The sequence below is a fragment of the Nematolebias whitei genome, chromosome 22, assembly GCF_014905685.2.
Source record: "Nematolebias whitei isolate Nwh7 chromosome 22, NemWhi1, whole genome shotgun sequence".
Lineage (NCBI taxonomy): Eukaryota > Metazoa > Chordata > Actinopteri > Cyprinodontiformes > Rivulidae > Nematolebias > Nematolebias whitei.
In genome coordinates this window covers 11,187,756-11,213,529 of record NC_056519.1, presented here as the reverse complement: position 1 = coordinate 11,213,529, position 25,774 = coordinate 11,187,756, and the positions used below count along the sequence as shown (strand labels likewise).

The window sequence follows — 25,774 nt, the reverse complement described above, 5'->3', positions numbered from 1 at the left end:
TATATATATATATATATATATATATATATATATATATATATATATAGATATGTATATATTTTTACATCAAGTTACACTATTTTCACTATATTACTGCACTTTCAAACACTGGTCAATAATAAAAGCACGTAAAAAATAAAAACGGAATTAAAGATAAATTATTTGAACTGTAAATTATCAACAAATTTCTCGATTACATAGAACTAGATATTAAAAATGAAAAGGGTCAAAAACATATCTGGGGTTTGTCGTTTTGATCACAAATTTCATGTCACAAGAAGAGGAGATGTCAGATAACTGACATCATAATAATGTCAACTTGGTAAACATTAATTTTGTTTGGGTATGACAGTGTGCAGATGAGCGCAGTTTGAGGTGAAACTAATACAACTGTCAAAAAGCTGCACGGTTTATCGCTTAATGTAACAACACCTCTACTCCCAGAGACTGAATGACCTCACAGAACAAGCCCATCTCGTATTGACTGCTGGGCTCGGTCTACCCTGAGAAAATGGAGTGCTGTAATCTTCTATAATCCTCCCCAGCACTGAGGATGGCTTCAGTCAGGTAATACATTCACAAAAACAAGGCAACGTCGCTGCCTGAACTCACATTTTGAACACTACAATTGTACTGTGAACGCCTGGTGCTCGAGAAGGAGAGAAGCTGCATGCAGCTGCACTTTTTTCTCCTCCCTACTCTCTCTTTCTTTTCTACACTCACGCCATACAAAAAGCAGCAGTGCAGCCATTCATGGCTGGAGCACAGAGCTACTGCACAACAGAGCAGAACCACAGAACAGAGGGATAAACGAGACGCTGAAAGGCTAACGCAGAGAGAGAGAAGGCTGGAGAAAAATGGGGATGATACGCCATTAATCTGTGCGCCTGTGTGTGCACACGTTATCAGTATGCATGCTCACATCTGTGTGTATGTGCAGACTGTATATCTACTTCCCAAGGTCATTGCTGAGAGCTGCAAGGGAGAAAAAAAAATTAACAAGGCCAGTGGACAATGACGTTAGCCCTGCAGGGAACATTACTCTGAAAAGGGGCTGCGACAAGACACAGGCTCTGCAGGTGATTAGATCAAATGTAGACAATGGACGATTTAGATATTCAACTGATCTTTGCAAAAATGTGCAGAGATCAAACAACAGAAAGAAAATACAAATCCACATTAAGATTTTTAATACAAATCAGCCAGAGGGACAGAGATAGAAAAACTGATCTACCTCCTGTCGTACGAACACGCTGACACAGGTAAAGAACAGGCAGGATCTTAATACAAAGCCACTCAGGAGGTTTGAGGCAACAAAAGGCTTTTCATTAATAATCGAAAGAGACGGAACAACTCTCGATGAACAGGTCTAGCTGTGTCACTGGCCTCTGGTGGCAAAATCCAGATCAGCCACCAACAAAATTAAAAAAACCCGCTCATTTCTTATTTTTCCTGCTGTCCTCTAAAGGTTGTGTGGTGTACTTATGCGTCAGTTGAGAGGATTTACGCTACAGCTGCTCTAGCACTCGCAGCTTTAAAAATCAAAAGATGAAAAACACCTTTTCATGCGCTTTTGACTCCGAGCCTGACTTGCTGTGAACCTGCTACCTGCCTGACAGCTTTCATCCCTCACAACCGGTTAGCTCTCGTTCGCCAGTCATTTTTTTCTTCATCTTGTTTTAAAGCCCAGATGTTATTAATGTTTTGATTCAATCTAAAAAAAAAATAATCAGACTTCGGTATTAATGCTGAACAGATGGGAGGCAGATGCTTCAACCAGATGGTTAAAACTACAACGATACAACTTCATCAAGCACACAGCAGGTAGTTTTACTTAAACAATCTATTCTTTTCTTGGTCTTTATCCTCCCAGTTTATGTACTTAACCAAACAGAAATTACATTTTAGCACAGTATTTTTAGTATCCTTGCATGCCTCGTATCAGTAGATTCCTTTCCTTCATTTTTTAGACAGCAACAAGCAACGCAATACCAGCTAAATATATTTATAGAAACAATTTGAGGACAACACAAACATAGCAGACTAGCCAACAACATTCACTAATTATAACAATTTTCCTTTGAACCACTTCAACGCACACAACTTGACACATTTCCTGTACAAACACTGTGTGTGTGTGTGTGTGTGTGTATCACTCTATCTTTGTACAGAAATGGACGAGCTTTAATTTGCAAACCTCCATTCCTTCCTGTGTCTGCACGCCTGCGTGCATGAGAACGTTTGAAAAGAAGAAATGCAGAGGCGGTGCTTTATGCATCACAGATTCTGTTACGATCGCATCCTTAAATATCACCCGTTACATCACAACATCAATAATTATGTCCTGATCAGCATCTTGGTGACTTTTAAGGCAAAAAGGCAAACTAATGCTAAAAGGATTTTAACCTCTAATAGAAATCAGATCAGACATTTTACAATATCCCCTTTCCTCTGCGATTGTGTCGGACTTACCTGAGAGTAGAAATTAACCATAGTGGTGGTTTCTATGTCTTTCTTTCCTAGAATTTCCATTTTGACAGGAGCCGACGGGAACTTGATGGAGAAGTAATCCAAGAAGTCCGGTAGGTACTTTGCTTCTCCGTGAACAATCGTCATGACGTAATGAGCTGCCTGCAAAATAAATTAAAAAAAAAAGTTTAGAAGAGTTATATCATATTTAGACTTTCAGCTTCACATCAATAAAAGTTATTTTGATAAGTTAAAATGAAAGTGTGAACCACTGCCTTGTTCAACTTGATAATTATGCGAGTGTTGGTGGACGATTCACACAGTTTCCCTGTTTTTTTTTTATTTATTTTTCTTTACGTTTTCTGGAATGGACATCTGCAAACTTATTTCTGCACACTTTGTGCAACATTAGCTATTCAAAGATCAAAACATTCAGCTCATTCAGGAAATGGGTGCTATGATTACGATGAGTTTGGCAACTTTTATACTCACATTTATTTTAAAATATTTTCCTCACAGAAACAACGAATTTTTAGTTCTTTTAAAAACATCGTTCACTTAGAAATGTGCTTCAGTACACTTGTATTTTTAGCTACTTTAAGTTTGTAGCCAACTTTTTGTTGCTTTTTAGTGTTTTGATGCTTTTAGCTTCTACTAAACTTTGTGTTAATCTTTTACCATGTTTGGCTTCGAGATAGTTTTACTACTTTTAGTTTTCAGCTAGCCTTTAGCTACTTTTAGCTAGTATTTTGTTCTCTTTAGCTTTTTGCCTGTATTCCGTTTCTTTTAGCAAGAGTTCAGCACTCAGCAAAAACACATTTTTTCTAGTTGCATTAAATGGAGCCAAACAACAGCTTGGACAATAAGTGAATTAAACATAAATGAATGGAAACACAATCATCAGATCACAGTTGGGTTGTACCTTTGATGCATCCTCGCTGAATGCCAAAGTGACAAACTCTTGGGCAAATCTCTGCCTTTGATCCGCAGACAGAGAAGAAAGCTGGGAGGCATAGGCATGGGCCACCAGAGCTCCCCCGTTAGGCTGGGTCTCTATATGAATGTACGGAGCAAACTCCAGCCCCACCATCCCAGGATAGGTGCGCTGCGAGTTGGGTTTTGTTGGGAAGGGGGTCTTGGCTGACGGAGAGCTGACGGAGTTGTGTAAAGTTGATGAGTTACAAATAGATTTAGAGGCAGAAGCAGGCGAGGAGGGCCTGAGATGAGAGTCTTTGTTGTTGGGTGGAGGGTGAAAAAGCGGAGGAGACTTAAAAACTGACGGAGAGGAGTTGTTCGTCAGTTCAGAGAAGGAGGACGAGTTGGTGGACGAAAGCAGGCCGCCACAGACGGTTTGGCAAGAGCGGTGGTACATCTTCACTCGCTTGTGCTTCTCTCCGTCTTTGTGTTTCTTCTTCTTTTTCTTCTTCACCTTTTTAATTTGCAGCTCCTCGGAGTTGATCTTTGCTTCATCTTTTTCCTCTGGACAGAGAAATGGATAAAACGCTTCAGAAGAGGAGATCAACAAACAAATCAGACATTCACAATGTTTATTTTCAGACGCTTAACAACCAAGACACCTACAAAAAAATAAGTCCCTTTGCAAATGAACAGTAAAAATAATTAGAACAAACTACTTCGAGTGCAGACAGATGACTCATAACTTTTCCCAGAAGATGTGAATCTACCATCATGTTTACAAAAAATAAATATAAAAGCCCTGAAATAAAATCCCTGGAGTAAAAGCATCTATGACTGAGTCAGGAAATGAGCTTGTTGGTATCTGAGGAGATAAAACCATACATGACAGTCCATCTTTGAAATGTTACAGGCAAGACAAATCGGAACATGGAAATTTATGCTAAGTGCTTGTCGATTTGTCACAGTGTGTGTTAAAGCTAAACAATTAGCAAACAGCCAGCAGTCTGATTCATCTTTCCTCTGATTTTTCATGTACAAGTTGACATTAATGGATTTACTGCATATCTATGTGCGTACATGTGATGGAGGTGCTACTCTGTCGGAATACAACATCCAACTACAGTTTTGTTTACACAAACAGATACAGTTTGGGCCTAGCTGGTACTCCACACATGTTCAGTGCCAGATAAGGAAAGAATGAAAAGCAAGAGGGAGACAGATTATTAAACAGAGCAACAGAGACAGGAGGTATTTGACACACTATACTGAAGAGACTAATCCAAAAGCTCTTTAACACACAATTCACTCTGAACACAAAACGTTCTATCCACAAATCTCAACCCTCATCAACATAACACAATATTGACAAAGTAAATGGTGCACAATCATTTTGCTCACATACAAAAATCAGGTAACTGATACCAAATGTGCTATTTAATGTCTCAAAAGAAAATTTTAATTGAATAAAAAAAAAAAATATTCTATAGTACCCAACATCTATGCTATTTGTTAAAACGGTTTGTTGTTGCTAAACTTTAAAGTATTTTTTGTCTCAGTTTTAAAACTAGTGAGGAGTACGAGTCTCCTGTTTTAGCTGCAGTTAGCTTAAACAAGCATTACTAATATTTAATATTTATTATTTTGATGCTGACATTACTTCTTTCTGGTACTGATGCAAATACAAACAGACTCCACTTTACTGTGTAAATTCATTGTATAAAGACAATATGAAGATAGTGTGTATCCCTAGAGGGAAGCCATGATTTTATCCACATGTTGCCTTCAACGACTTTCCAAGATGGCGCCATTGCGTGTGGCTTTACCTTTTGTGCTCAATTTGTTTGTTTCTATGCTTTTTTTTTCTAAATGGAGACTTTCTGCTGGTAATTGATGATTACCAGGGCTCTGATGAATGAATATTGGTTTTTGGAGGTTAAAAACATTGTCAAACTCACTGGAGTTCTCTAGATCCAGTTTACACCTGGCTGGTATCTGCAGACCATCATCCCTTCATTGCATCTCCGCTCGGTTCAACCACCCCTGAGTTTACTGCCACTGGTTTGGGCACTCATGTTGACAATCTACTCGGTTTTAATGGGGATGGGACTCTTTAACGTTAAATTGCTAGGAAACAAACATTTAAAAAAACATTACTTTTGAACACTCTTTTTGATTTTAATTTTATGTAGGTGATTGTAACCTGGCGGTGTCGGTGCTTCCAGCTGTTGTTTCTCATCTTTTAACTGTAGGCTGCACTTTTTTTAAACGCACTGAGGACTTCTGGGTATTGGAGGATAAGCAGCTGATTTTAAGAAGAAATTACACGAACAACTTTTAATTAACTTTTATTTACGCTTTGAACTTCTTACATTTGAGTTAATGCAGGATAGTATTTTCATTGTAAAAGTATAATTTTTATTACACTACAGTGACATAAACGGGAACATTTAGGATAAGGTAATTACATTTTAATTCGAAACCAATGAGCGGTTAACTAAACGTGATGATGCAACTTCCCTTTGAACTAAAGTCTTCAATAATAAAATGCAGTGGAAGCATCCTGGACAGTCAATCTCTACCTGGTCATTTCTTTGTAGCCGTTTAAAAATAATAATAAACAGACATGTTTAATGAATAACTAAATTTGGCACGCACCACTTGGCTGACTGATCATAATCAGTTTAAGGACATGTAAGGTCACAGTCAGATCAACACAAACTCGCAAAACCCGGAGGTAGTAAAGCAGATTTACTGTCAGAATGGCCGTTTGCTGCTTATCGATTTCCAATACTCGTCTCCGCCGGGCGCTGCTCTCCGTTTCTTACTCCGTCGTCTTTTTCAATTGTAAAACCTAACACTATACCTCTGATTAAATCCTTCAAACTCTCCCTCTCACTCTCTCCGTCACCCACATTTGTAAAATGTAATTCTCTCTGACTGAACACCGCAGGAGTTATTACTAAAAAAAAAAAACTTGCTGTCCGTTGGGGACATCCCCACCAGTTTTCTTTACGCTGACTCAAATTTTCACTGAGGACTTCGGCACGTCTCTTCAATCGTAAATACTCATGATTAAATACCCGAGACCCTCACAGGACAACTGCAGGATTAACCCTCAGCGTCTCATAAAACCAGTCTCGTAACTATTCACATGGAATGAGAAGAAGAATCAACATCATGAGGGTGTGTGTTGTTCTCCCCGTAATTTTCAGCTGCTGGTCACGGTATGCGACTAAAGAACTGCTAAGTCCTTGAAATGTCACTGTGTGGTCATGACATTCTAGCGTGGAAGACTGCCAGTCTATAGCTTAAAAACAAATCAAACCAACGGAAATAAAGCCAACGATTATGAACAAATAAAGAAAACAAGCAAACAAAAGAAAGATTACAAACATCTGAGGTCAAAATGGCGCACAGACACAAAGACTAAAACACTGTCCACCTATGCCTTTGCTGGCTTCAAACAATAACGTCAAGTTAAAAAGTCAGACTAAGAAACGGGAAAATAGTAAAACTGAGAGTGATTAAAAGAGTGGGAGGAAGGTGACACAGAAAAACTATTACAAAAATAAAAGCCATGCTGCACCAGGTTCTCTCTCAACTTTTGTTTTGAAAGCGACCACACATTTCAAATTAGCATGCACAAACGCACAGGAAGTCAGAAGGTCAGACTAAATGAGTCATAAGCACCACAACATCATGTGATGAGAGGCACAACGAAAGGTCAACCCGATGTGAGGAGTCAAGATCGTATGTTAACTAAGGAAGCTGCCGTGCTACTATGATGCTTAGTTTCCCTGACGCTACATAGTTACTGTAAAACAGTTTTTGTGATCCAGTATTTGGGTTTAGAAGTGGGTCATGTTTGGTAACATTACCAGCGGTTTTTGTGCGTTGTTAAGGCCAAGAATAAGGAGGGCCCCTGGACTAGAGCTACTTTTGAGGCCCCATCTATGGAGGACAGAATGTGACAAAATGAAATAAACGAATACATAAATAATTTTATTTATTACATACATAATTACATAATTAAATATGCAATTAAATTATTAATGTGCCATTAAATAATTAAATGTACCCGTTAAAATTATTTATTTCATGATTTATTTATTTAATTTTGTCACCTTCCGCCCTCCAGTGACACCATGCGATTATGTTAACTGTCATCATCACTCGTCAAACTCAGTGGGCGGGACTAACCCTAACCCTGACGACTGATTGGCTGCTCCTCATGGCAAGCAAAGACAAATCGACCACGGATCATCGATAGGCCAGAAAATATATTCCAAAAAAATAAAAATAAAAAAAAACACTTTAGGAAGCCGTAATTGTGTTTACGTGTATTTGGATGAAACCTTTTTTCATCAGACCGAAGCAATGGATTTCACATGTTCAGCGTTAGTCCCGCCCACTGAGTTTGATGAGTGAGACTGACAGTTAATATAATTTCATGGTGACACACGAGGGTGGAATGTGACAAAATTAAATAACTGAATAAATCATTAAATAAATAATTATATCATGAAATAAATAATTTAATTGTGCATTTAATAATTAAATTGTATATTTAATAGTGTATTGTATTTGTTTATTTAATGATGTATTTAATAATGAAATGATACATTTCATTGTTGTGTATTAATTTAATTTAATTTTGTCACCTTCCGTCCTCCATACCCATCAACCCATACAAATTACAATACAGAGCATGTCCACAAAAATGTCAAGGTTTCTGGTCACAATGAGCAGAACTGCTTTTAACTTCAATGCTCTATCGAAGTCTGAAGCACAGAAAAACTCAGCCTACAAATACAATAAATTAAATTGAACAGTTCATGAGCTATTTATCCACATTTTATTTTGCATGTTAAAAAAAAAAAACTTTGGTTATAATGTAAGATTAATATGGCAGGATTTATTTTATCCTGCACATATTTAGACGTCCAAAACGGTTTTCACCAACCTTTAATCGGCTGCTTGACTTCTCCGTTCTTCCTCTTGATCTCATTTATCACTTTGTGCTTCTTCTCCTTTTCTTTCTCTCGTTCCTTGACCCTTTTCTTCTCTCTCTCCTTTGCCTGATCCTTGGTGGGGTGTTCTGTGGAAGCAGAGAGGTAGGGCTCAGTTTTAACCTCCAACCATCACACGTGTAACAAACCACTTCATCTGCTTCTCTTGCACCTCAACTTGCAGCTCTTTCACGACTGACCTGCAGTAATTATCTGCGAGATGAAAGAGTGTGAGAAATTCAAATAATTGAGTGCAATCGTGTTCACTCAATTTAAAATGACAGAAAACAGAGGAAAAAAAAGTTTAAAAGCTGAACTCTGAACCTGCACCTTTCCTAAAATATCTCCCATTTTACATTTCATGTTTCATTTGATTATTCGTTGCCTTTTTATCTTCCTTTAAAAAAACTATTTTGCTGATCCTCTCTTTTCACAGCACTTTCTTCTTTGAACTCAGTCAGAACCGCTTTCCTGCAGCTGTAGGAGAAAAACTTTGAAAAGTAGAAAACCTTAAAGAATAAGTAAACGAATTAAAGCCTAATACAAAATCTGTGCTTTTATTTAAATATTTAAACAACAGCTCGACATGCAGTTCGTTGTGTCTCCTATATGTTGAAGTTAATGAAAAACTATTGCAAAAGAAGAGGCTAATTAAAGAAAACTTTCAAAACATAAGATTTTGCTCCACAGGAAACAGCCTGCAATAAAATCAGTGAGTTTTTTAATTACAAACCATGCCAGAACTTTCTCACACGTTTAAGCTAGAAGGTACGAACTAGGACTGTACACCGAGTTGACAATATGCTACAAAAAAGCAGAAACATCGAGCTAGAAATGCTTAGAAATTAACGTGTGGTTCCAACTTTTTGCTCTAGTTTTGTTTTCTGACTTTGTTGCAGCAGCCGGCTTTAAAAAGTACAACAGAGCAGGTGGTTTCCATCATTCAGATGATCAGAGGCGAGCGGTTTGTAAACTTCAAGCTCCTCGTTTCTGGCTTCTGGTTCAAAATCAAAACAATTCTGCAGGCTTTAAATTTAACTATTAATGTGGGAGTTGTAATAAAACCCTGCTTCCCTTATTCACCACCTGTGCTACTTTAGCTTTAAACTGTTTATTTGGCTGCCAGTGAGTGACACCGACAACCTTTAGAGAGCGTTCCTGTCTGCTCTCAGCTGGGAGTCTTAATAAACATAACTGTAAACCATGCATGCAAAAACGAGTCAAAACAAATGTAAATACCTGAATTGAATTACAGTAATAAGAGTTAAGAGTTACTAAAATAAAAGTGTTACTTTATCTTCATTAAAAAGACAAATATGTCAAAGTGACACATCAATAATTCTTTTACATCTACTTACTTAACCTGCAAAAAAAATCAATGGTTAACACTAAATGAACTAACAGCTGGAAAGCACCAATAAAAAATTACTGCTTTTTCTAATGTTGAATTTTAAAGCCAAGCACAAAGTTCTTGTCAAAAATAATTTAATTTCTCTCCGAATCCATTTTAAAAGCGTACAGTCATTATAAATACGGATTTGTATTATTGGACTGACATAGAAAACTTTCATCTGCATGTAAATAACGGGTGTTACACTGGTCACACAAATAAATAAATGGCGACTCGTTAAAAGCGTCAGAGAAAGGCTGAAAAGTTATGACTACAGATAGGACAAGTAACCATGACAACAAGTTCCCAGAGCGGAAAGAAATAACACAGAATATGATCTGATAACCAGTTTGCTGCATTTGATGAGTAGAGATTTATTAGTTTTCAGCATAATATTACTTGTTTTACTGTATGTTGTTGAAGTTTGTCTGTAATTAAACACATAAAACTGATTAGTTGTATTAACTCTAGAAATCCTGTGCCTACATGGAAAACCAGCTGTGGCTGCAGCGTTAGCAATAATATTATTCGTATTCTATTATTCTTATTAAAGCTGAATATAAATTGTGCTTGTAAGGTGAAGATAAATATGTTGAATCTTGACAACACTAAAGGAGCATTTAAAACATAAATAATCCTCCATATTGCATTTTAGAAGTTTAAAATATACCCAATTATTAATATTTTTCATCCTATAAGCTGCTTTGTGGCAGTCAGCACTAGCACATCCATTGTCTGAAATCCCGATAAACCTGTTACACCTTTACCTTCAACAAAAAAAGGTAGACACTGAACAAACACATCACGTCCTGGTGTTTTACTAGACTGCAGTGTTTTGTGACCTCTTAAACTGGCCAACTGGAAACAAGGGTGACATCATGCTCTCACACACAGAATGCACACCTGAGCCCCTGCTAGTTTCTAAAAAGAATAAAACATCTTATGTTATTTTTGATACACTGCTTTGGAAGAATAATAAAATATAGACAATGGTTAAAAAAAAAAAAATCACAAATCTATTACAAAGGCATCCAATGAGTAAAGCCACGCTGTAGTTAACTATGAATACGTGTGGCTTTTGTTCTAATTATTACTTTTTTTAATCTCACACATTTAATGCCGAGGCATTAAGGTGAAATTGTGACGCAATGAATGAATAGATCATTTGCTGCATTGTACAACTGTATAAACAAGGCTTGTTGCCTAAACAGCCTGGGGTTACAGAGGGGGGCGTGGCGCTCCACCAAAACAACACTTGGCACATAATGGCGGGCGGCTGTCATATTGTTATGACAGGAGCGTTTAGTTCGCGAGAAAACGCTAAGTCTCTAATAATTCGCTCACAGTTCTCCACTTTTTTTTAATTGTATTTATTTATTTTTTGTTTGAGCAACGGGTTTTATTCGTGTACGGCGCTTACCGGGTCGACGTGTTTAAATAAAATCGGTTATATTTTCGCGTAATTACGTAACGGTTCCGCCGCAGCACGAGAGCAGCTGGTGGCGATTCAACTGCCAGGTCGCGCGACGACCGCTGCTGCTCCTCTCTGGAGCTCGTGGAGGGTTCACGAGCGGGTGAGCAAGCTACGAAAGCTGCCTAACACAGTCTGCTCACTCATCGGTTAAACCGGTCTTAAAATAAATAAATGAATATATATATATTAAATACAATGTAAACACATCCCAAGCGAGTAAGTATCGTTTATAATAAAGGCTTCTTTAACCAACTCCGAGACGAAACATTTGAACGTAGCTATGACACGTTCAAGTGTCTGAATCTGTTTTCACCACAGCCGAAACTTGTTAAAAAGAAGCATAAAAATAAACGAAAAACATGGAGGCTTACCGTGGGCTGGTAACACGACCTCCCCATTTTCCCTCTTCACTGCAGAAATGTTGTTAAATCCACGAACATCGTTGTTATTATTAACGTTACTCCCGGGTGCGGAGGTCAACAACAGTTTATGTTTCTTTTTCTCCTCCCCGCCTCCCTTCCCCTTCTCTCCTTGTTTATCTTTACTCTTGGGTTTCGAGGAAGAAGGCGCCTTGTGGAGGAAGAAATCGCTCTGTTTGAAGACTTTGTGTGCGCCTGCCGATGTCTGGGATCCGCCAGTAGCAGGCACCGGAGGGTGGCTGCTGCTGCTCGTCTTAGCCTGGCTAAAGGTCCACAAGCCCGGGTTGCTGCCGTAACTGTGCTGCTTCGTGGTCTGCTGGAGTTTCTCTTTCCCGCTACCGTTGCTCCCCACACCTCCGTCCCTGCCGAGTTTCCTGGGTTTAACGCTCGACTTCTCCTCGACTCGGACCTTCTTTGATGGCGGCGGGCTGAAATCTCGAGATTGCGAGCGGTTGTTCGGGGCTCCCTTCGCCTCAGTCGGATTAGCGAGTGCACTATTGACGGAGCCAACGGCAGCAGCTCCGTGGAAGTGAACAGAGCCCTGCAAGTCAGCCATCTTGAGGCTTCTCCCTCTATTTACTCTCTTCCTCAACCGCCGCTGCCTTTTTTTTTCCGCGACGGGCAGGCAGGCGGAAAGGGGCGGGACTAAGTTTGATTGACGTGTTAGCAGTCGAGGGCGGTACTTAGGCTTGAATGACAGCTCGAGTATACAAGAGGCGGGGCTTAACAGGATAAACAAAGTGTGCTCTCCTTTTAGTTCAAGGACTTTAAAGTATGGGGAAGACTATTTCCGACACATTTTTAAAAAATATTGAGTCACGATAATCTCAACATCATGACTTAGCATCTCATAATTATGAGAGGTGTACTTTGACTAACACCAAATCAATCTTTTGGTCCTGAATGCAGCAGCAAAATAAAAGCTGCACAGTCAGAAAAACATTTCAGTTTTCATTTTCAGAAGGGAAAACTGGTGTCTCTGTGCTTGAGCCCAGAGTTAAGTTCAGCACCTACTGTTTCATATTTTATACTGCTTGCTTTGAAATAGGATCTGACAGATTTCAGTTCCTTCAGATAGCAATGCAGCACACAGCTACTGCTCACACTTATCTTTAACCGGCTATATTTATAAGCGATTACATAACATGTTAAAATGCTCATTGGGAAAACTGACCTAGTTAAAACAGCAACCTGGATTCATTTATACTCCCAAGAGAAAGGAATATTCACATTGTGGCATAGTGCTACAGAAAACTGCATTTATCACAGTGAGTAAAACTAATGGATTGAATGGTGACATTTTTCTACAAGAGACTTTTACTACATTTGGTTCAACGCAACATATATTTTTCTTTTAGATGACTAAAAGGCTTCTGAACTCATCAGCTAAAACAAATTAGCTTCAAATTAATTTACAAGCCTATCATCTATGCATGCGTGTAGATCAATACCTCTTTTATAGTGTATAATTGAGATCTAAAAGCACTGATAAAAAACCACCGCCACTTCTAATAATCACAGTCATTTTTACGCATGTGTAATTGATCTGAATTGAATATTGTTTGCACATGAGCACCAGTGAGGGTCCACCTGCTGTGCCTCTGGATGCGTGTGAAAGAAAATGGAAGGTGTCTGAGTACAATACAAGGCTGGTGTGTTTTCACCACCTGCTGTGGTTTTCATATCTCGACAGTTCATTCACATGTAAGTAGACTTCCAGCTGTGACAAAAACTCCCACTCTAAACATATTTCTTAAACAACCAATGGCTAACAAGGTGATATGTTTATTTATTCTAATTTACAAGACTTCATTTCTCATGGCTTCAGAAATGATTATTAAAAGCAAATCTGATCTGACATCTTTTCACTTTTGTTGCTTCACAAAGAATAAAAAAAAAACAGCCATATGTTCACTTGTTCATTTTTACTGATTGATTTCTGCAACATACAAACATTGCGTGTGTTTCTGAGATGGGACAAGTATAATGAGGTGGGGGGGGTGGGGGGGGTACTGAATGAGTCCCACAGGAGGTGATGAATGCTGCTCGTGACTAATGATGACTGGAGGATGGTGGAAAAGATGAAAGAGGGGCAGTTGCTCTTAAAGGCACAGGTGGGCTTTTTTTTTCTGAGTTTTGAGACTTTGTGTTTGCGACTTAGAGGGATTTAAAGAGAACAAACCCAAATAACAAAGCTAAAGTGTCTTTTTTTTATTTGTGTGTACTTTGTGAATTTAAAACTGCCAACATTTCACAGATGCTTTAGTAAAGCAATCAGTTGGCGCAGAGACATGTTTTAATTTTTTTAAACAAAAACCTGTTGCGTTTATTCATTTGAAACAGCAAAGAATGGTGACGTACGGTGGCCCTAAGGTGTAAATGAACAACATTTGAAAAACACAATCACATTTGAAAAAAAAAAACGAATGACATTTGAAAAAATGCAATTACATTAAGCCAAACAGGAAGTTTTTTTTTTTTTTTTTACATTAACAGCATAAAACCAAACAACATAACAATATACAGTACACACAACGGAGATAGAGTTAAAAGGATAGCCTGCTAAATGTATTTATGTTGTGTGTGTGTGTACTGTATATTGTTCTGTTGTTCGATTTATGCTATTAATAAAGTAAAAAAAAAAAAAAACTTCCTGTTTGGCTTAATGTAATTACGATTTTTCAAATGTAATTCATTTTTTTCTAATGTGATTTGTGCCACTTCCGCTTCAGCCACTTCTGCTTTGGCTTAATGTAATTCTGGTTTTTCTAATGTGATTCCGTTTTTTCAAATGTAATTCTGGTTTTTCTAATGTGATTCCGTTTTTTCAAATGTAATTCTGTTATTCCTAATGTGATTCCGGCCACTTCCGCTTGGGATTAATGTAATTCTGTTTTTTCAAATGTTGTTCATTTACACCTCAGGGCCACCGTAGTGAAGTGTGAAACAGTTTTGCAGCTTTTCATAAAAACAAAAGGTAGAGCACATCCAAAAAAAAAAAAAAAAGGGGCAGGGGGGCACAGACGGATGTGGACTCAACAGCCAACTGTGTACAGGTGCAGCTATAAAAAAAATAGAACATCATGAAACAGTTATTTTTTTTGTAAATTGGTTCAGAAAGTGAAACGCATGCAGACACTGAATTTTGGTTTTTCAGTATTTGTAAGCCACGATCATCAAAGTTACAAGAAATAAACACTTGAAATATTTCATTCAATGTGCAGTGAAGCTATATAATATATGAATTTCACTTTCTGAAAATTAACAAAAAACATTTTGAACATTTTCGTGTCATTCTACTTTATTTTTAGATACACCTGTAAACAAAAATAACATTTAAAATACCATTTACAAAACGGAACGACCATTCTCATCATCACCATTATTATTATTACAATCTTATTCAAAGCTCGTCGTCATCGGGGGGGGGTTGGCAGTTTGTGCTTTTCTCTGCCAACCAACGAAAACATTTATCATTCAGCATATAAACCAACACAAAACAAATGATCCCCTGAAATAATCGCCAGACAAAAAAAAAAAAAAAGCAAACGGGTCGCAGAATAATTTACAATTCTAATAAAAACATTGTCCATGGGGAGGAATCATCATCATCATCATCACCATCATCATGCACTGACTTTCTTACATCTTCTGTTAATAGAAATATTTAGCAGACAGTAAAAAGAAATTTGACATATTATATACCTAAACTGCTCTTTACAGCTCTTTATCTTTATAAAAACGATGCATACACTATGTAGTTACTGTAGCTAATAAAAGTGATGCTAACAATCAGGAGAAAACAGTAGTCCTGGGTGCTTAGCTGCTGCTCTTTTTAGAATAGAAGCAGGTAAAAAAAAAAAAAAAAGCTTGAAGAAATCTAGTTTGACTTGCAGAAGAGAGAGCTGGAGGTTAAAGATCGATTCCGCAAGTCCCAGTTTCAAGAGTTTCAGGCGCAACATTCATTCTCTGAAACACTGAGGTTGTATTGTCATACACTTTTCAGAGGTCTGAGAAAACGAGAGCAGGAGGAAAGTGAAATACTTTTTTTTTTAAATCTCAAAGAGCCAGAAACACAAAGAAAAGGACAAATGAGGGAGGACTGTCCTATACGAGAGCTGGGCTAAGGCAGTCATGGTCCCAGTGTAGTCAGTCTGGAGTTACTGGTGTACTTCATAAGAGTTACCCGCAGTGTGTTTACAATAAAAACAGGAAATATCTTCCTAAATGCTTGCACAGTTATGACGGGAGTTTTAGGGCCACGCTAAGGAAAAAAACAAACAAACAAACATAATATTACAAGAATAAAGTCGTACGAGACTTTTTTTTTTTTTACAGCTTTCGTTAATTTTTTTCCCCCAGGAGTCGGATCCACGACGCGACCTGTCAATCAATCCAGTAGGCGTGTCAGCAAATGACCAATCCGAAGCTAAATGATCGTTACCTGCAGAGAACTGGAGCGTACCACCTTACTGTCAGCAGGTTCAAAGTCCTGATACTGATAATAATCTGATGCTGATGTGTTAACGGATTAACTATTTTCTTATTTATAAAACCAGTACCAAAGTATAACTTAACAAGATGCTCAACGTTCTTCATTTTACCACAGTTAAAATGCGGTAAACCTGTTTTATCGTGTCAGAGTTCAGATATTACGGCTCATTTAGCTTCGGATTGGTCATTTGCTGACACGCCTACTGGATTGATTGATAGGTCGCGTCATGGATCCAACTCGTGGGAGAAAAAAAAATCCACGAGAGCTGCAAAAAGATTCGTACGACTTTAGTCTCGTAATATTACGACTATTCAACTTTAGTCTTGTAATTTTATGGCTTTCATTTTTTTTTTCTTAGCATGGCCCTAAAGCTCTGTCGTACACAATAAAACATGCTTTCCATAAAATAAATTATGCATCTTAATACTGACTCGTTTGAGAGTTGTTTTGTGTGTCTATCTATGTCAAACTACTTTTGAAGATGATAAACCACATACGCTTTAGCTCCGTGATTTAAAATAAACCACACTGTTGCGCTTTCTATGAGAGGCTCACAAAGCAGCCAGTTAGCTTAGCCTTAACATGAACAAACAGGCTACAGATTATCTTTGCTATTAGATGAATAATTACATTTAACAAAGGACCAAATCCTGTTAGCATATGACTCTGGCAAAAGAGTAGAGAAATAGAAAATACTAGAGCTGGTTGTACTTTTACAGGTGGCAACTGCTGGCTCTAGCGCTCCCGTTTCTGCTACGATCTTTTGCAATGATTGGCGCATAAAAATAGAACAACAAACACAGAAAGCACCCAAAGCAACCTCTTTACTCCTATTTGAAAAGGTTGCATTATGGGTAAAAGATTATCAAAGTTTACTTTAAAGATGTTCATTCTGCAGGAGCCGGCAAACAACCTCAGAAATTTGCTTCCCACACCAGCTTAGCTGATTCCATCGCTTTCCTCTCATTTGGTTTAAGTGTACATCATGCTTTTAGTGTAAAAAAAAAAAGCAGAAGAGAAAACATAGTTCTTAGTCTTAATATTAACCACCCCCTCAAAAAAAAAAAAAATTAAATTAACAAGCTGGTTTAATGATTGACAGCTGTTCCCAGGTCAGCATGTAGAGACATCCAGAGGGAAAGCTTGCATGTAAAGTGGACAAGTCTCTCAACCAGTGGCATGGCGGCACTTTGAACGGAGGAATGAGCAGGATATTTGCACACAGAGGCAGTTTCTGTGTAAAAATGTGATGTTTCTCTGTAGCAACTTGGCTTTTGGACCAGCCAGGTGGGAGTCCAAATCCTGATAAGGGACGTGGTTTTAGGACAGTCAGAAACGTCGCTCCATCATGTCCACTCCGAGGGACGTTCTCGCGGGCCTTGGGGTTGAATGCAGCGGTTACCGAACCCTGATAAAAAAAAAAGGAAGGAAAGAGAGTGAGAGAAGCTCGTAGCTGCGTTTATTTACTGAATGGAATAAATATTTCATCACAGATTTTCACAGAAGCATTCTGCCTGGCCTCAAAGCCAAAGCTAGATAGCTTTTCACTTCCATGCATCAAAAAAACGATGACTTGAAAGGAAAACATGTCCGTCAGCAACGTTTTCTGCAGAAACAGAACACAAATGCTTTTTTCTCCCTTAATCTTAACCTGTGCAAACTAACAGAGTCATAAGAAAAAAATGTAATAATTTTCTTTAAGCATGCATATCGCCCACCGCCATTCACGCCAGAGTTTTACATTAGTCACCTTATGATGAGAAATGATGGAGTTATAGCTATTTTGGTCAAATCTTGTAAATGAAAAAGTCAAAGCAGTTTTGTTTCCTGAAGTCAGTTGGTTTTGGCAGCCATCTTGAATTGGGCTGACTCCAAAAAGGTCGTTGTAGAGGTTTCGGAGTTTCAATAAACCAAATAAAAACATGATCACCTCTTGCCTTCAGGCGATACAATGATCTAGAGGAGGACTTTGGCAGACTTACCCACCCATATCTGCTTGGCTATCTGCTGCTTTACTGCCAGCAGACCCAGGATCAGCTGGAGATGTCTTATTACAATCCAACACGTCTAAACACAGACAGACAGACATAATGTGTTATAAGCAATATTATGATTTCCCATGAAGAAAATGAGTTTAAACTGCATTAGTTTTACTGAGAGACAACTCAAGTTATTCTAAACTAGAGAAATTGCATTTCCTGTAAAAAAAAAATACAGTTTGAATGCTTATTCCTGAAAAATTTGCTGAAAAACAGCTGAAATTAGCTAAAAAAAAAGCTGAAAAATGTAGCTGAAATGGAAGAACAAGGCAAAGTTAGCAGAAGAAAATAGAAAGAACATTTATTTGCTGAATTAGGTTTAAATAAGCAGAAATTAGAGCAAAAATTAAGAAATTACGGGTGGTTAAAAAAACTGAAATAGGCAAAAAAAATTGCTGCAAAGTAGCTGACAAGTTAGAACGAAACTTAAACTACCAGAAGGAAGCGGAAGGATATGAAATGAGCTATAAAAAATGTGGAATTAGCTGAAAAAGTTACATTTAGCACAAAAACAGCTAAAAAGTAGCTGAAAAAGCTGAAACTAGCGAGAAATTGCTGAAAGGAGCGTAAAGCTGAAATAAGTTAATTAGGCTGAAAGTAGCAGAAATTACCATGAAAAACTTAGAATTTATATGAAAACTGCTGAAATTAGCTAAGAATGCAAAACAAGTAGCTGAAAAGCTAGAACAAGATTAAATTAGGAGAAGAAAGCAGAAATAATACATTTGCTGGAAAAAAGAAGAAATGAGCACAAAAAGTGTAAATTAGCTATATCTGAAAAAAGCTGAAATTACAAAAAACCCCCCAAAAAAACAGCTGAAAGTAGCTAAAAGGCAGAAAAAAGCTGAAATTACAGGAACGAGGTAGAGAGAACATTTTTGCTGAATTAGTCTGAAAAAAATTAAAATGAGCAAAAAAATGTAGAATTAGCTTAAAACGCTTAAATTACCATAAAACAGCTAAAATAGTAGCTGAAATGGTGGAAAAAGCAGAAACTTGCAGAAATAAGCGTAAAGGAGCATAACAAGCTGAAATTAGAAGTTAGAAGAAGTACAAAAATGTTGTAGTTGGCAGAAAGAATCTGAAAGGAGCATGAAAACAGCTGAAAATCGTACAGAAGAAAAACGGATCACAATAGTGTGAATGTTTTTTTTTAATATCCGGTTTTATAATTCAAACGACAGCTGACCGAGCACATCTATCACATTAATGTTTGATTTTTCTGAAATGTACAGATTTAAAGTCTGGCTTTTGGCAGTAATCTCAATAAAACCACAGTCTCCTAATTAAAAACACAGAATTATTCCTTGTCGATGAAGCTTCCAGACCCTACAACTACTGAAGCAGTAAATTGGTACCAACAATCATTACACAATCCTCACAGCACTCCTCTTAACGCACGCCTCTAAAGACACTCTTGTTCGCTTTCTTTATTCATCTTTACTCACTCCTGCAGCCGCCTCTGGCTGCTGCCGTCACTCTTATTGTGAGTGGGACAGATAAACACACATGTGCATTTGTGGGGGGGTGCAATAGAAACAGAGAGCCAAAACAAACAAAGGAAGGAGAGAAATAAGACCGACTGAACGTTGCTACCTTTTTGGGAGTTTATCCATCCACTTGATGCTGACATCTTCACTTCCAGAGGGTCTGAGAGAAGCAGACAAAGACAACTTACAAATAGAGACATATAAACATCAGGCGTTTTGTATGGTTTTATTTGGTGATCTTTATGGCTGCGTCACAGTTTGTGGCATGAGTTATTTGAAAGGAAATATTTATAAATCCAAAGGTTTTTTTTTTTACATCCACGTCTTTTACACTCTGCTGATGCCTGTTGAACCCTCCAGACACCTTTACGGCACAAATGCACAGTTATAAAAATCATCATACGTCAATATTTTTTCTTGTCGTTTTTATTTTTGGCTTGAATCCCTTAATCGCTTACTCAAGCACCTCTTCAGCTCTAAAATAAAAAAAAATAAAAAATTGGGGGGTCCCCGGCTCCATATTATGAATGTCAAAAATGCAGTGCGTTATTCAAGCGGCCTACAATGGGAAAACTGTTATATCTAGAAGAATACAGTAAAATGTAAAATATTACTGCCTTTCGTCAAAATAAAAACACTGAGATTACCAAATACATTATTTTTTATATAAGATGTTGGCAGCAAGACTAAAAAATGAGGTTTAAATGGAAGTCAAAGAGACATTTACTTTCACAAAAGTATTCAGCGGGAGGAACAAGCACTAGATAAAAAAAACCGGACACAATCAAATCTATTTTGTTGCTAATCTTTGATGTGTCCACAACTCTAATTACCACCATCCTTCTTTATCATATGGAAAGATGATCAACTTTTTGTGTATTTTTAATAAATAATAATAATTCAAATAAGTGAAAATTCAAAGGGTTAAAATCCTGAGAACGACTGGTAGTTTTCAGCAGGCTGGACGTTTGGATTTACAAAGAAAAAAAAGCAGAAAAACTATTGATGTATATGATATAGCATATTTTGTGTGTACCTTTATGTCATACAGATGTCCAAAGGGTAGTAAATGTGACGAGGACACAAGGTTTAATCAGAAATAGAGATGCATTCATTCTCACCCACTCACACACGTCGTTTTAAACTCATTTAAACCAACCAACAAAAAAAAGAAAAAGTTCCAATTTTGTTCTCATAAGTGCCTCATCATTTAAAACTTACTATCCTTACTCACTCCTACATATTTACTGTCTTTTAAGTAATTTCTAAGTAACTCCAGAATAAATCCACCGTTCACAGGTGATCTTCATACAAGCTTGTATTGAATGGCTGAAATGGTCAATGCTGCCCTCTAGTGTTGCAAAACTTGAACAGCATACACCAAAGCAGTTTAAAAAAAAATATCTCATGTACATTTTTACCATAATTTATGAGATTAAACCAGCTCTTTCAATCATCCACCACTGTCTGATTTTAATGACGTAAAAAAAGCTTAAGCTAATGGGCTGCATTTGGATTTCAATAAATACAGGTGTTAATAAAATGTTTCCACTCAAACCACCTGCATGGGTGAACTAGACCTCTTTTATTTGTCTGCATTTAGAAGTTTGAACATAATCCGTACGGAGTCAAGCTGTAGGACCTCGGTGTAAAAAAACAAAAAGTGCACACAGCTGCAGGCTGAAGATAATGAAAACTGCCATCTTTGGGAATATTTCGAAGAAACTTGGTTTCTATTGGGAGGAGGGTTGGGTAAACCTTAATCAGAATCATTTTCATTAAAAAAAATGTCCATATTGTTTAGATTTTATTAATCAAAGTGGATTACTGGACATTGTATGGGTGAGTTTCCCTTCAGTTTAAAGTTGGCTCCGATTGTTTGTTTTTTTTTAGCTGGATCCTCTGTGGTAACCGTAAACTATATTGTTCAGTGCACATCACAGTTTAAGCAGAATTGTCACGTTATATTCACCTAATTAACACTGATGTTCTGTTCACGGTAAATGGCAGAAAACACCTCCGGCAGCACACTTTGGAGATTTATGAGCTAAAATTCTTTGCTGTGACACCGAGCTCTATGAAGTCACCGATCATTGTATGCTATTTTACATTTCTCCTATTATGGCTGTTACGTAATTAAGCTTTTCAAGCGATAACTACAAAAAACACAACTCAAATGGCTATGAACCGTTATGCCAAATTAATAATATTAGGAATGAACGATATTGGATTTTTGGACAATATCCGATATGCCAATATATTAAAATTTATTTGGCTGATAACCGATACCAATACCGATATTTTCCCCCAGGGCCCAGAGACTACAAATCTTTCTCTGCTGTGGACTTAAAATACTACCGGTACATTATTCTGCAAGGTCTTTGTCAATTTGTCCTGCTACCAAATGCAGATGCCAAAAAGGGGGCTGAAAATGATGTAACACTTCAACTTGGATTATATTTAATGTCAAATTTATTTGTGGCATTTACTTTCTCTAACTCAATAACATTCAAACTGTGCAAATCTGTTAATTTTCACAAATCTCAACCTGTTCACAAGCGACAAGTGAAAAACGCACAAGTATTAGTGCATTAATAGATATACTTGACAGTTTCTTAAATTAAAAATCAACTTAAAACAGCACCTTTTATATCGTTGAGTTATTTTGATGGAATGGCCGATGTCCGATATTTAACTTTATCACTAATATCGGCCGATACCATGCCGATAATATCGTGCATCCATAAACAATATAGTCCAGATGTCTGAATGTATTATCATTTTTACAGACACATCAGCAGACCTGTTGTCAGACTGATTTGTAACGAACATCCAATCACAAAAACGTTTTGAGGTACACGTTTACTGCCAGGTGTGAACGCTCTCAATCAGAGCTGACCCAGGACAGATCTTTGAAGCAAGGTCTGAACAGGGTCTTAGTGACACACATCTTGGTTATCCCTTTAAGTTAGTCTTCACAGCTCCGCCCATCTTTGTAGACGAGGACCAGTGAATCCACACCACTGGACACACACCTGAAGATGTCGACCAATGCAAACGCACCTGTGGCCAGTATGAAGGACTCGAGGGTTCTCTCAGGGAGTGGGGGAGGGGAGTCATCACTGTCCCAGCAGTCTGGGTTAAGAGGTCAGAGGTCAAATACAGAGCAAGGTTAAAAAAGCTGGCAACAAAGACGTGAAAATTAGGCCCTCACTAATTACTAATTATGCCTTTTGGGTTCAAATGTTTCTTGTGAAAAGTGTTTTTATTATTATTATTATTTAAGTCTAATTTTATTGTAGTAGAAGTGGATAAGCACGTTAATAAATCATTTCATGGCCTGAAGAAGTTTTATACAGTCAATTTTACTTTTGAAGTTAAATACAAGTTTTATTGTACTGTATGATCTTGTATTTTTGCCTACTGTAAATAAAGTGCAACTTAGTCATCTAAAATAATTACATATGATATGATGAGACAATATAAACTTTTTTTTAACACGTTGTTAACAAATATATACTGAGATAGCAAAAGAACTAGCCATTATCAGTTAAAGCCCTAACAATAAATATATCAGACAGTAATATTATGGTATTGTAGAATATGACTTACCAGAATATATAATTAAAACTAGAGTTAGATTTAATTGTTATTATGTGGGGTTATGAGACAATGGTAATAGGTTTAAGAGCTGCAAACTCAGCATTATAAAATCTTCTGATGATTTGGGAAAAAAATGGGGATGTGTAAAACCTAAAGGCTGTTGACAACAAAAACAACAACACAGAACAACATTAGGAGTAGCAAAGGATGTTGATTATTACCGTATTTTCCAGCGTATAGGTCGCATCATTTTGCATAAATTTGAATGCCCTGAGACTTATTTACATTTTTTTCCACTTTATTGGACGTGCTTGGGCTGATGCAACTTAAACAGCAGAAAGTATAGTATATGTCAAAATCTGGTGTTTTTGTTATGTAATTGTGGGCAAGATTTAACCTTGCCTTAATTTTTTTTTTACAAGTGTTATTATATTATAATAAGCAAATTATTTAAGAAAAAGAAACTGTTTCCAAAACAATTAGCTTGTTAAAAAATAGATAAACAGAAACAATTAGCTGACACAATAATACTGATTATAAAAAATGTAGATGTGTCTTATTCAAGAGCCATAATATCAATAATATCCAACTGATTTAAACAGTAATTTATACGTAAATGAGGCCCATTAAAGTTATTGTTCTTGGTGTAAACAGCCCTTTACAGTTACTATGACAACTTGTGTGTTAGACATTAAAATGTATTTCAGTTTTATCATTTCATATAATTTAATAACTGTGAACAAGTTTTTTTCTTGGTTTAATTCAGAGGCTGCAGCTCGAAGTACATTGTCTCCCAAAAACTGAAGCTAAACGAACTCCTGCAGGTTTAAAAACACACTATTCTGAAGTATTAGCCTAATTTTCTGCTATTTACAACTTATTAATGTTAAGGTATAAATCACGCTTGTTTATCTTGTCAATAATAACTAGAAACAGCAATGTGTCTGTCAGATTTCTCTCATATAATAATTAAAAGGGTTTTTAAAAATAAGGTGTTTAACTATGAACAGTAGCGATGGTGTCTGTGACTACTATAAAGTCTCCATTTATCTTTGCAATTTGCACTCTTGGACGAGAGCTCGGCGTTTCTTTAATAAAGCAGCCAGTAAAACAAGCAGCCACCACCAGCGTTCTCTTGTCCAACCACAAAGCAGCGTTTGGCTCAGGCGGTGCAACGCAAAATCAAGCAGCTGTTGCCAACCGACCTGCAGCCCTTTAGCTCTTAAAATAAACGAAGCGGCAACCGCCAAAAACACGAGCGTCAAAAAGCAAAGCAAAGTGGGGTATTCCAGAAAGGAGGTTCAACAAACTCTGAGTTCATCCATAAACTCTGAGTTAACTTACCGTGAAGGAGAAAAGTAGTTTTTGGCTCCAGAAAGGCTGATTATATTAAGGTTAAATAACTATCTTAACTTTAAGGTAAGAGCGTGAAAATGTGCGATAAACACCATAATCAGTGGAGCTCTGATGTTTTAATTCACCATGGCAACTATGGATGCACAATATTAGAGAAACTTGAGATGAACTTCATTGTCATCACCATCATGTAAATCATCAAGTGAATAAATATATTTAGGATGTAGAACCTGAATGTGACGTACTCAAAATGTATTTTTGTAGTTCAAACTTTGCAATACTATGGTAAAAAAACAGAATTGGGTCATTTCTGAATACCAAAACCATTAAGAATGAAGTGCAGCTGAAACAGACACACGTGATGGTTGTCAGCTATTAGTCTATTCATGTGCACTCTTTTTATGATTTTGATTTATTAGCTTTTATTTTAGGAGTCAAACAAAGAACTGATTGGGCCGCACTCCTTGGAAAAAGCTTAGTCAAAATAATCTGGAAAAAACAACGGAAGATGTGTCAATAAAATTAGATTTCTCAAAACAAATGTTAAACTATTAAAAATAACTGATATTAAAGTAAATTGTTTTGGTTATAGAAATTACCTAAACAAAAAATTGTGTCTGGTGACAACAGGTTCGATAAACAATTTGTTCTATCTTTATTTTGTAAATAAATCATAAAGCAAGAAATTGGATTTAGAAATTTAGTCAAGGTGGGTGAATTTACGCAAAATAAAGGTTCATTCTTTGATAAAATATTTAGAATTCAAACTGCTGCATATGTGAGCTTGTGAGGAATAAATGAGATAAAATAAAATGTGAAATATCTGCCTGTGCTGATTGTAGACATGTTTTCAACAAACTAATTTCTGCAAATTAGATCTTAGCGAACTATCTGGGAACGAAAGCAAATCCAGTCTAGGTCAGAAAATCCTCCACCACTGAAGGAGTTTAGTTTCGACATCAGTCAGATTGGTTAAACACGATCACCTCAAGTGGGACAGCTTCAGGCTTTCATTCTGTAAACCTGCCAGCGAGCAGGTTAACTTCATAAAGCCTGTTACCATGGTGACAGAGCAGGTTAACTTCACAGAGCCTGTTACCACAGTGACAGAG

The 25,774-nt window shown here is 37.1% G+C and overlaps 2 protein-coding genes across 2 annotated transcripts in view; both read right to left on the bottom strand.

Annotated features, from left to right (window-relative positions):
- The window catches only part of LOC119427986 (lysine-specific demethylase RSBN1L), a 26,348-nt gene extending 14,111 nt beyond the window's left edge, over window positions 1–12,237 (bottom strand). The window contains exons 1-4 of the mRNA XM_037695628.1: window positions 11,632–12,237; window positions 8,351–8,485; window positions 3,392–3,948; window positions 2,473–2,631 (exon numbers count right to left, since the gene is read on the bottom strand). Of these exons, the coding sequence (XP_037551556.1) occupies window positions 2,473–2,631; window positions 3,392–3,948; window positions 8,351–8,485; window positions 11,632–12,235 (1,455 nt within the window). The 5' untranslated portion in view covers window positions 12,236–12,237. The remainder of the gene's footprint in view (window positions 1–2,472; window positions 2,632–3,391; window positions 3,949–8,350; window positions 8,486–11,631) is intronic.
- Window positions 12,238–17,437: 5,200 nt separating this feature from the next.
- The window catches only part of ptpn12 (protein tyrosine phosphatase non-receptor type 12), a 69,221-nt gene continuing 60,884 nt past the window's right edge, over window positions 17,438–25,774 (bottom strand). Inside the window, exons 15-18 of the mRNA XM_037695922.1 lie at window positions 22,767–22,838; window positions 19,810–19,863; window positions 18,161–18,241; window positions 17,438–17,582 (exon numbers count right to left, since the gene is read on the bottom strand). Of these exons, the coding sequence (XP_037551850.1) occupies window positions 17,521–17,582; window positions 18,161–18,241; window positions 19,810–19,863; window positions 22,767–22,838 (269 nt within the window). The 3' untranslated portion in view covers window positions 17,438–17,520. The remainder of the gene's footprint in view (window positions 17,583–18,160; window positions 18,242–19,809; window positions 19,864–22,766; window positions 22,839–25,774) is intronic.